A 12195-nucleotide genomic window follows, 5' to 3' on the forward strand; every position below is an offset into this window, starting at 1 on the left:
GGAATGCCTCCATGGAAGCCTTTCCACAGAAAACCTGTCAATTTGCTGGAATCAGATCATTATTCAAGCGAGCTCCCTGTTTCAGGGCTGGGGCGTGGGGGGAGATCTTTGCTGACACGTGAAAATGAAAAAATGATGCTCTTGCAAAGGTACCTTTCACTTCAGGACTCCAGCCAAGTATTAATTACGGAGCTCAACTCAAAAAGGTCAGGCAAAATCATGCCTTTAGACATTACTAGCAAAAAAAAATATTTATATATAATATAAATTCTGATTGACCTGGGAAACGGGGGAAAACTGTCAGTTCTTCCTGATTTGCTTTCAAATTGAAAATTTTCCTCTGAGGGTAAACCTGTTTTGCAAGCAGCTCTATTTCCACAGGCAAAGGGCAGCAGCTTTTCCTGTCTGCCCAAGGAATTGTGCCTGTTCCAGAGGTCTGGGCACCCACACACTGCAGAGATGGGCAGAGCCCTCACTTTAGTGGTCTGCACCTCCTGATGAGCGGAGATACCAGGTGAGACAAACCTTCCTTAGGAGACATCAAACAGGTAGGACAAGTCATAGGAAGGCTTCTTAGGGCCACTTATCTTGCCTGCACTGCTCCAATTCCCATTCCCACTGGCACAGGACCCCTGGGATGCATGAGCTCCTCAAATCCCAGGATTGCTGTCACATCCTTGGCCAAACCAGCTCCTGGCTCCAGACAAATTTCCAGCACATTAGCAAAGGTTTCTGAGCTCTCTGGGCAAGAGATGCCCCAGTAGTCCCTAATAAACTGTGATCCACTTGAAATCCTTGGGAAAAAATCCCACCCAAGCTCCTCCAGGCACTTGCAGAGCCTGGAATCGCAACACCTCAGAAGGTCTTGCCCAGCCTGGATGAGAACCAAGGGCTCTTCAAACATCTGAAACACGAGCTGGCCTTCCACAGGGCTCAAGTGCTTTTGATGAACAAGCAGGGAGATGAATGGATGAGTGCGAGGGGAACATCACACACGGCTCCAGCAGGACACTTCCAGCAGGATCTCAGTGCGGAGCCCAGCCACGAGGTGCCCCCCCAGCAGCTGCTGCTGAGCACGGGGGAGCTGGCAGGATGTGAAAACCAGGCCATGTGGGAGCAAAATAGCTGCAGGCTCTCAGGTTGCTGGGGCCTTTCAAGATGTCTCCGAGGAGCTGAATCAGGGCAGGCTGCTCTGACAGCTCCCAGGGAGGGAGGTGGGATCGCTGCCCTCCCCAAAGGACGGCTCCCGGCTTTGATGGAGCGTGCCAGGATCCCCGTGCCACGTGCAGGTAGGTCAGAGCGGTGTTTTGCAAGGCAGGAGGAGCTCAGCAGGATGTTTACATCCCAGGAAAGGGGCATCTTCAGGGATCTCTGGGCAGGACCCACGAGGGCTGGCTGTGAGTGCCACAAGGATGGAAATAACGAGGTGGTGGAGCTTTCTGCTGCTCTCCTGGCAGGTCACAGCCCACGCTCCCACCACAAACCCACCCACGCTTCCCTGCCAGCAGCTCAAGGGCTGAGGCAGTAAACAGCTTCCACCACACCAGGCATTGATGCAAAACAACCAGGAATGTTTCTGAAGGGATCTGGGGGAGTTGTTTTCTTTCTGGTCCTCTGCCTGACCTCCTCTTCCTCTCCAGAGGGTTGGGTTGGGAATCACGCTCACAAAAGAAGACTTTACCACAGGTAGGATGTGGAAACCAGGTCCTCAAGGGTGAGAGACCTCCAAAAAAGTTCAGAAAGTCAAAGAATAGAATCATGGAATGGTTTGAGTTGGAAGGAACCTTAAAGCCCATCTCATTGCCCCCCCTGCCATGGCAGGGACACTTCCCACTGTCCCAGGCTGCTCCAGCCTGGCCTTGGGCACTGCCAGGGATCCAGGGGCAGCCCCAGCTGCTCTGGGCACCCTGTGCCAGGGCCTGCCCACCCTGCCAGGGAGGGATTCCTTCTCAATATCCCATCTAAATCTCTCCTCTTTTCATTTCAAAGAGTTCCCCTTGTCCTGTCACTCTCTGCCTGTGTAAAATCTCTCTCCATCTTTTTTGTAGCTCTCCCTGAAGTACAGAAAGGGTCGGGACAAAAGACAAGGTCAGTGAAGGGGGGAAGCTGAGTGAGGCTGAGTTGCAGGTGTGACTCCAGAGGTGAAGCCAAGGCTGAGCTCCACCCAGGCTGGGCTGGGGGATGCTGCAGCCACAGTCAGAGGTGACAGGAAAAGGGGCACCAGGGTGCCAGGGGTGGCCTCCTCAGCCCTGTTCAAGCCCCCTGTGCCCCAGCTGAGCTCTCTGTGCTTTCTGGGGGGCTGAAGGATCAGGGCACTGCAGGAGGAGCCTCCTTTGGAATAATCACCAGTGCCCATCTTGGTTTCTGCCAGGAGCAGAGCTGGGTTGTGCAATGGCAGCCCAGCTGTGCCCTGGGGATGGGCCGTGCCCAGGGCTCCTGGCAGGTGCTCTCACAGGTCAGGGCCGTGTGGGGATGAGGGCGGAGGGGCAGGAAGGTGGTTTGGGCCTGGCACAGGGCTCAGCATTCCAAAGGATGTGCCAACCAGCGGGAGGTTTGCCAGGGCACCACGGGTGCTGAGTGCCCAACACCCCACAAACCACGAAGGGGCTCTTTGGGAGCTGCCCTGGCATGGCCCCACACGGGGGGGTTCACTCTGGGGGTCCCAGCTGGCCCCCAGAGCACAGCAGCCCCCCCTTTGCTGCTGTCCCAGGGCTCCCAGGCTGCCCTCCCCAGCCATGAAACAATTCCAGCCACTCTGTGCCCTTTGCTCCAGGCACTCCTTCGCCCTTGTTCCCTCCACAACAACCTCCCTGGCCTGTCCTACATCCTGCACCCTCTCATTACTGCAGCCTCCTTCCATCCCATCCCAGAACGTCCCAGAACGTCCCAGAACATCCCAGCTCTGTCCTCACCCGGGAACACCCCGCCCTCCACCCCCTCCAGCTGCAGCCACCCTCTGCGCCTCACCCCATGCACAGCTCTGGGTGCTCTGTGGGCTGAGGGGCACCGAGTGCCTGGGGACACTCAGGGACCACGGGGACACACAGGGACCGTGGGGGGGACACAGGGACCATGGGGGACCAAGGGGACATGCAGAGACCATGGGGACACATAGGGACCATGGGGACACTCAGGGGCCATGGGGGGGACACAGGGACCATGGGGACACACAGAGACCACAGGGACATGCAGAGACCATGGGGACACACAGAGACCATGGGGACACACAGAGACCATAGGGACCATGGGGACACACAGGGATACACAGGGACACACAGAGACCACGGGGACACTCGGGGACCATGGGGACACTCAGGGACACTCAGGGACACACAGGGACACTCAGGGACCATGGGGACACACAGGGACACTCAGGGACCATGGGGACACTCAGGGACACACAGGGACACTCAGGGACCACGGGGACACGCCCTGTCCCAGCCGCAGGCCCTGCCCCAGGGTTTGGCGCTGGTGTGGCAGCCTGCAGGGCCGGGCCCCGCTGCAGGGAGCAGCGCTGCAGCTGAGCGCGGCCGAGCGGGCAGAGCAGTGCTGGGAATATCAATCAGGGAGGCCTGGAGCAGGCAGCTGCACACACAGCCAGGGCTTTCATCCCCCAGCAGCCACAGCAGAGCCAGCCAGGGGCTCAGCCCTGCGCTGGGAGGGCTCCCATCCCTCTGTACTGCAGCCAGCACGGTCAGGAGAGACTGGGGAAAGCCAGGGAGAAGGGAGAGATCAGGAGAGAGGGTGGAGAGGAGCAGACGCGGTTGTGAAAGAAGCAGGAAGATCTGGGGGGGGAAAAGGAGGAGTTGCCCAGGTCCAGGCTAGGAAAGGCCAGTGCTGGCTCCAAGGGCATCAGGCAGGGGAGAGGCTGAGGCTGCGAGGAGGGAGAGGGAGAGGAGGGCAGGGAGGAAGGGCAAGAGGGGAACTGGGCAGTGCTGTCACCCAGCAGCACCTGGGGAGCCCCAGGCAAGGAGCACAGGCTGGGGGAGCCTCCAAGGGAGAAAGGACGAGGTCCCCAGCGCTGGTGGGGCCAGGGACGGCCAGGCAGGAGAGACCCAGTGACCTCCCTGATGTGCTGGGGACAGTAAGTGCCACTGTGTCCCTGCAGACAGAGCTGTCACCTGGCCTAGGCTGCCCACCCTGCTGCCACTGCTGCCACTGTGTCCACCCCACTGCCGCCCTCCACACAGCACAGCCTGTGCACAGCCCCACCCCCTGTGCCCCCCTCCCTGGGGCTGTGCACCCCCTGTGCCACCTCCCTGGGGCTGTGCACAGCCCTGTGCCACCTCCCTGGGGCTGTGCACCCCCTGTGCCACCTCCTGCCGCAGCCCAGGCTGCACAGTCCCCACTGCCACCTCCTTGGGGACAGGGCTTGTACCCTGCCCTGTGCCACCTTCCCCTGGGGGAGGCTCCAGCTGCATCCCCTGCATCCCCTGCCCCTGACACACACCCTGTGCCTGTGTCCCTGTCCCCCTTGTCACCGAGAGCACGCTCCCCTCTGTGCCGCCTGCACAGGGTGCTGGCACTGAGCATCCCCCTGTCACCTCCCACGTGTGGGGGCACGGGCTGGGCACACCCCACTGTCACCTCCCCCTGCAGCAGAGCCTGCACACAGCCACGCTGGCTCTGGCTGCACATCCAGCCTGTACCAGGGGCTGCTCTTCTCCCATGCCTGAATCTCCTCATTTTGAGGTCCCAAATACCCCACAGTGCTCTCGCTCATCAACCCAAGTCCCCAGCACAGATGCACCAGGAGCCACCACGCCTTCCTGCCTCGCCCCTGGTGCCCTCAGCATCCTCACCAAGGCTCCAGCACGGTGCACTGCCCACTCCCCACCCTGTCCTGTGCTCCCCCTGCTCCCCCAGGCACCCCAGTGATGCTCACAAGCTGCTGTGCTTTGACACAGCCACTCTTCCCAGCAGATCCCGGGAGCTGCAGCCCCTGGACACTTCCCTCATTCCATCTCAGCCCAGCAGAGTCAAATCTGACCCAAGCCCCGTCGATCCCAGCAGCAGGAGCTGATCCACAGTGTGGAGGAGCTGCTCCCAGCACAGCTTCTCTCTGGAACTGGGGGAAAGCAGGGCAGGTCCCCCATGAACCCTCAGCTCCATCTGCAACTCCTTGCTGGATCCATTTATCAGCTCATTCCACGTGAACGACCTTGAGAAAACCCACTGACCCAGGACAGTGGGAGACTTTCCCAGACATCTGCCAGCACCTAAACCTGCAATTTATGGAGACTCTGAGCTAAATTCTCAAACAAGACGATTTCATTTCTGTCCATTACAGCTACAATATTCCTCTCCTCCCCTCCCGCAGAGAGTAATTAATGCTGCACCGCTCCGAGCCCGCGGGCAGGTGCAGGAACCTCTGCTGAGCTCGCTCAAGTTCACACCACTCCAGCTGCCTTCCCGGCTGCTGGGGGGCTGCAAGGACCCGGGGAAGCTCTTGGGAAAGGATCTACAATTTCCCCTCCCGGTAAAAAAGGGATGGAGCCTGGGAGCCAGGCAGAAGAAAGAGCCGCTCCCCACACCAGCGCCTGAGTTCTCACCCCAGGTTCATCAAAGAGCTGCCGAGGACGAGGAAGGGAGGGAAACTTCTCTCAGAAAGTTCCCAAAGGGAAGCAGATAGCAGGGCTGAGCCAAGCCCTGAGACTGCCCGGCCCAGCCCTGCGGGGAGCAGTTATTGAGGTGGTTGCTGGTGTCTCCTTTCCTCCTCTGCAGCCATCGCATCTCCCTGCGGGTCCCAGCCCTGCCTGCCCAGGAGGCCCAGACACTTCCTGGATGGTTCAAGATAAAACCTTATGCTGTTAGCAAAACAAACGAGGAGGCTGTGAGAGCCAAGGCTGGCACAGGGCTCAAACCACCGAAGCCAGAACCACTGGTTTCCCCGGCTGATCTAATCTCTCCCAGCGCCAGAGCTCCTCAGGCCCAGCAGCCTGGTGAGGCCACCGGAGGCCCTGGGGAAGAGGTGAACTGGTGTGACAGGAGCAGGGATGGGTGCCCCAGTCTGGAAGAAAAACCAGGAGAAACAGGAACAGGTGGCCAGGGAGGGGGGCCCTGAGATGGAATGGTGGGATGGTGGGAGAGGGGTGTTGGACTGTTCCTGCCTACCAGGGTCCATCTTTTCTCCAAACAGCTGGAGACAAGACCCCAAGCGAGTCCCATGGCATTGGCATCACCCCCATCCATCCCGCCAGGAGATCCCATTCAGGGCAGAGCCCACCCAGCTCCAGCAAGCCTTCCTGAGAGGATCTCTCCTTCCCATCACCTCCCAGGGTGGGGGAGCAGCGGGATCTGGGTGCTGCTGACACGCCAAGGCTCCATCTGCAACCGCGCGCGCCCTCATTGCAGCAGTGCGGCGCGCGGGAGCGGCGCTGCCAGCCCGCGCCACAGGGATTTGGGTCAGGCTAGCCAGGCACGGCGATCTGCTCCACCACGCTCTGGCTGTGGGACGTGGGTGTGGCTCAAGAGGATGTGGGGATCAACCAGGAGAAGCTTTGAGGGAGGATGTTGGTGTGAAGTGAAATGAAAGCTGGGCGGGCTGGGCCGTGGCTCGGACTGCGTCCACATCCACACAGGTGTGTGTGTGTGTGTGTGAGTGTGTGCAGGTGTTGGGAACCCTGTCCTGGAGAGACATCTTCAGAGGGCCAGGTAGTGACTAGACATGGGACATGTCAACCTGGGGATGAAGGGTCAGCACCGTGAGGCCTCTGGACTGACCACGCTGGGCTGTGGTGGAGGGTTTGTGGAGATGGCCGGCTCACGTGAGCATCACTTCTGGCCTCCACTGGGCCTGAGTGCTCCAATGGCCAAGGACATGGAAAATATGCCTGGGAAATTGCTGGGAGAGCCTTCTCAGGGGCAGCAGGGAAAATAAGGCACAACCGGTCAAAAATAGAAAACTTTATTGAAGTCAAATCCAACAGGGCAGCTGAGCTCAGCCCCACGGCAGGAGCCCAGCCTGCCACTCACTGGGGTACAAAGAGGGGGGCAGGGGTCTCATGGGGCACAGGGGGTACAGCATGGGGGAGAGTGGGTGGTCCTCACCCGTGGGGCCCCAGGAAGAAGACAAAGCCACAGGCACTCACTCCCCCTCTCCCTCCCTGGCTGGTTAAGGACAGAAGTGCCAAAGCAGAAATGTGGTGCAAGCTCCTAAGTGGCCAGACAGCCCGAGAAAGAGGGTCCTGCAAGCTCCACACTCAGCCCACGACCTCGTGGCTCAGCTCCAAGCTCCAGTGCACACCAGCGAGCAGCCAAGACCTGCCTCGCCCTGCCCCGCACGCAGAGACCCCCCCGGCAACACCAAGAGCAGTGACCCGACCGCAGCAGAGACCTCAGTGCCCCTCTCCCCCGGCCCCAGCACAGCCCCAGCCCTGCCACACGGGTGGGACATTCCTGTGCCACCAGGATCTGCAGACCCTCTCCTGCAGAGCCACAGCTCCAGGCCCGGTGCTCGTGCTACGGGAAGCGCGGATTTCACCGTGCTGGCTGTGGCAGAGGGCCCGAGCCTGGGGGAAGCCGGAGCCTGAGCCTGGGAAAAAGGCAGAGCTTTGCTCCTCCGCCCAGCCCCACCTGCCTGGGCAGCCGCAGCTCCCTTTGAGGCGCCCTGGTGCAGGGATGGTGGCAGGCTCAGCCGCACCAGCGGAGCCAGGCTGGCAACAGTGAGGCCAGAGCCTTCCCAACTGCTCCCTGGAGCAGGGCAGGGCTGGAACCCGGCTGTGGCAGGATCAGGACCAGTCCCTCCTCCCCATGAGCCAGCCCAAACAGAGGGAGGGATGGGAGGGTGGGCATCGCCCTCCTTGGTGCTGTTAGAGTGGTCCCCAAAGGGGACACAGGTGGGTGGCATTCCCTGCCCAGAGCCCCACATGCAGAGCCACATGCATGCAGCGCCCTTCGCGTCACCGTCACCCAGGCAGCGCCACCAGGACCCAGCCCCGGGCGCTCTGACAAGGCCTCTGACAGTTTTTAGCCTCCCTCACACCATCCCCATCCCCTCCCCACACCACGCCCAGGCTCTGTGGCTCGGCTCCGGGGTAGTCCAACGCCAGCCCCCTGGGCCACACATGCAGGGCTGGGGGCCAGTCCACGCTCACTCCCACACCTCTGTCCAGATGGCTCCCCGGTGCAGCGGGGGCGCCGCTGCCGGCCTCAGGATGAGCTCTCCTACCTGCTTGTTGGTGTATTTCTGGGGGTTGGTGCGGTAGCTGTAGTCCGAGTACTGCTCGGAGCCCGTCGAGTTGTTGTCCCCGGTGCCAACAAAGGTGTTGGTGGCCGGCAGGTCCTGCACCACTTGGTGCTTCTTGGAGGCGGAGGGTGACTGAGGCTGCAGCTGGATGGAGGGCAGTGGCGAGTTGGAGCGGTAGTGCCGGCCCAGGTCCGGGCTGCCCGGAGGGTAGTTCAGGGGAAGGTGGATCCGGGGGCTGTCACTGACAGAGTCGTTCATGAGGTTGAACTTGAGCGATTTCTGCAGCCCCGTCTCCTCCTCATCCTCCGTGGGCTTGGGTGGCTTGGGAGACTTGCTCTTCTTCACCTTGTTCTTGCTCTTCCCGCTCTTGCTGGCCTGCTTGGGTGCATACAGGTCCTTGGTCTCCTTCTTGCCCGCCTGGTAGCCGCTCTTGGCCTCGCGCTGCCGGCAGTAGCGCACCAGGACCACCAGCACGATGACCAGGGTGACAGCCACGATGCCGGCGATGACCCCGAAGAGGATGTTGCTCCGCTGCTTGCTGCGCTCGTACTCGGGGTCGCCGGCGATGTCGATGTCCAGCGGGGTGTCCAGGCTGTGCCCCACCAGCGTGTCCAGTAGCGTGCGGTTGGCCAGCGTCTCGTTGACGTAGAAGTGCACCAGAGCCGTGCCATGCCGCGAGGGCTTGCCCTTGTCGTTGACGCGCACGACCAGGCGGTGCAGGCCGTGGTGCTTGCGCAGGATCTCCTTCTCCAGAGTGATGTCACCGCTCTGCGGGGAGATCTGGAAGAGCTCGAAGGGGTTTCCTCCTGTGATGCTGTAGATCAGCTCGGCGTTGATGCCTGAGTCGATGTCCTCCGCCTTGACCTTGCTCACCTGCTGGCCAGGGCTGGTGTGGGGCAGGATGTGCTTGTAGGTGGCATTGGAGGGGGAAGTGATGAAGGGGGCATTGTCATTCTCATCCAAGACGTTGATGGTCACCCCCACGTAGGCAGACCTGGGGGGATCCCCACCGTCCACCGCCTTGAGTCGGAAGGTGTAAGTGCTCTGCTGCTCCCGGTCGAAAGAGATGCTGGAGAGGATGGTGCCAGTGCCATTTTGGATGACAAAATCCCCGTTGTCTTGCTCCACCGACAGCTGGATCCGGGCATTTTCTCCTTTGTCAGCATCGATGACTGTCACCATGCCCACGGGGCTGAGGGGCGGCATGTTCTCCATCACTGAGAAGTTGTAGCCACTCAGCATGAACTTGGGGTCGTTGTCATTCCTGTCCATGACGTTGATGGCCACAGATGCTGTGCCCTGCTTGCTGGGGCTGCCCTTATCTTCTGCCACCACCAAGAACTCGTAGCGTTCCCGCTGCTCTCGGTCCAGCACCGCCTTCACCCGGATCTCACCAGAGTCAGGGTCAATGGTGAAGGCGCCCTTGGAGGAGGGGTCTGTCACCAGGGAATAAACCAGCTTGGCGTTGGAGCCGCTGTCAGCATCAGTGGCACTCACCTCCATGACCAGCTCGTCGGGCTCGTTGTTCTCAGGGAAGGCCACCTCAGTGAAGCTCTGGCTGAAGACAGGGGCATTGTCATTGACATCCATCACCTGCACCTTCAAGGAGTTGGTGCTGGAGAGGGGTGGGTTCCCTGAGTCCACAGCCACAATCTCAATCGTGTACTCCTTCACCGACTCGTAGTCCAGCGGCGTGGTGGTCTGCAGGAAATATTTCTTCTTGCTGTCACTCCCTGTCTCACTGGCCTGGCGCAGCTGGAATGGGACATCACCGGCCACCACGCAGGTCACCACAGCGTTTTCACCCTCATCTCGGTCGGACACCTGCACCAGAGCCACTGCTGTCTCTACTGGCACGTCCTCCGAGATGTTGGCCATGCCATCCTGGTGGGTGACCAACCCTATGCCCCGGATCTCTATGGAGGGTGCGTTATCATTCATGTCTTTGATGGTGACCACCACCTGCGTGCGGGCGCTCTTGGGGTTGGCGCCCTTGTCCTTGGCCATGACGGAGAACTTGAGGGTGCCGATGTCCTCGCGGTCGATGGGGCCCTGCACGGTGATGAGCCCCGTGGCGCGGTCCAGGCGCAGCAGCCGCCGCACCATGTCCGAGGCCTGGTGGAAGGAGTAGTCGATCTCGGCGTTGGCGCCCTGGTCCGAATCGTTGGCTTTCACCTGGGGGGCAGAGGGACAAGCGGTGAGCAGGACAAGGGCACGGCGGAGCGAGCCCCTCCGCAAACCGCTGTGGCCTTCCCTGAGGACAGCCGGGGGGAAAAACCAGGATTTCCTCTTCTGGGGCCAAGCACTGTGGGGCAAAGAGCCTGGGACCGGCAGAGCAGCTGGGAGCCACCCTCGGGCACGGAGGCTCTGCCTCGTTATTCCGGAGAAACCGGCTGGGCCGGGTGGCTGCGCTCCCCTCCCAGCCGGCTCCGGCACGCAGGGAATCCTCCGGAACCATGGAACCGAGCCGCTGAGACCCAGCCAGCAGCAGGGAGGGACAGCTCCAGCTGTGCCCCCGAGGAGGGGCTGGAGCAGCTGCCTGGCTCAGGTGAGGGCGAGAAGGGAGGCAGCCCTGTGCGGAGCTGCAGCAGCTCCATCGCGGCATCTGGGGATGCAGCCACGCAGGGACTGGGGCTGCCTGAGCCCCGCACAGCACCGTCCATCCCTGCCTGCCCGCCAGGAGCCCTGCATCCCCATAACCCTGCCTCTACGCCTATTATTTGCTTTCTAAAGAAGATGAGGTTTGTCTAACATTTGCTCCCTAATCGGCTCTCTGAGCAGCCTCTTCTCTGCACCATTTGCTGCTCTGCCGTTATCTTGCTCAGCAGATTTGGATGGAGAACGAAAGTTGTTAAATGTAAATTCCACCTTTTACCTCCACTCACAAAACAGGCGGAAGTCATTTTCCCCCTGAAAGATAAAAGCTGAGCAATGGCAGCAGCGGCATCTCAGCCCATTCTCCTCCCGGCCATGCAGCTCCCTTATCTGCTTCCAACTCCCATTCTCTTAACAGTGAAAAATGAATTCTTAAAAAATTCACATCAGAATTAGCAGGCAGATGAGAGCTGGCCGCGCTCCGCTTATTAAGATGGCAGCTGCAGATAAACAGATGTCGACTACTATCATCTCAATGCCCCCTCCAAGCCAAATCCACCAAGATCCAGCCCCCTGGGCTCTCTGGGCCACTTTGCAGCGCTGCCCCAGATGAGGCAGAGCCCCCACTCCCTGCAGACAGCAGTGCACCTCCGGAGCCATGGCCAGCCCCGTGCACGGGCAGCAGGGATGCTCCCTGTCCCCACCTCCTAAGTTTCCATGGAGCAGCCAAGGGAATGCAACTTATGAAAGGCTCTATGTCTTGTCTGCGGGCAGCACTGAGACCGCGCTGGCCCCAAGCCAGGCTCCTGGTGCCCCTCAGGTCCCAGCCCTCCCAGTAACCCAGAACCTTGCTCCCTCCCTGCAGCTCTGCTGCTGCCCCTCAGCAGTGTCCTGCAGCCCCACTCCAGCTGTGCCTTCCTGTGCATCCTCTCCAACCTCACTTGAGCAGATGTGATATCCCAGGGACCTGCCTGCCCGCTGGCCCTGGGTAACACTGTGAGCGCCTCCATCCAACCCTCCCTCCTCTCTGGAGGAACCACGGCCATGTCAATGCTCCTGGGTTATCCCTGCAGCCAGGCAGGAGGGGAAACGGTGAGGAGAAGAGTCCTGCGCACTCACCTGGAGGACGGAGTGCCCCACAGGGCTGTTTTCAGAGAGCTCTGCCTCATACAGGGCCTTCTCAAACTTGGGTGCGTTGTCGTTCATGTCCAGGATGGTGATGCGGAGCAGGGCACTGCTCGCCCGAGGGGGGTTCCCCCCATCCTGCACCTTGATGGTCAGATCGTAGGAGTCCCACTGCTCCCGGTCCAGGTTCCCCATGACGATCAGCTGAGGCTGCTTCTCATCCTGGTCCTCGGCCACCTGCAGCCCAAAGAGCTCCTGCGCCTCCGGACCAGCCATCAGCTCGTAGG

At 60.7% G+C, this 12195-nt stretch overlaps 1 protein-coding gene across 1 annotated transcript in view; it reads right to left on the reverse strand.

Moving 5' to 3' along the window:
* PCDH1 (protocadherin 1) overlaps positions 1-12195 on the reverse strand; it is a 56528-nt gene that overhangs the window by 35948 nt on the left and 8385 nt on the right. Inside the window, 2 exon segments of the mRNA XM_031063802.1 lie at positions 8171-10363; positions 11903-12195. The exon segment at positions 11903-12195 is cut by the window's right edge and continues 510 nt beyond it. Coding sequence (XP_030919662.1) covers positions 8171-10363; positions 11903-12195 — 2486 coding nt within the window.

Source organism: Geospiza fortis, unplaced genomic scaffold (genome assembly GCF_000277835.1).
Source record: "Geospiza fortis unplaced genomic scaffold, GeoFor_1.0 scaffold320, whole genome shotgun sequence".
Taxonomy (NCBI): Eukaryota; Metazoa; Chordata; class Aves; order Passeriformes; family Thraupidae; genus Geospiza; species Geospiza fortis.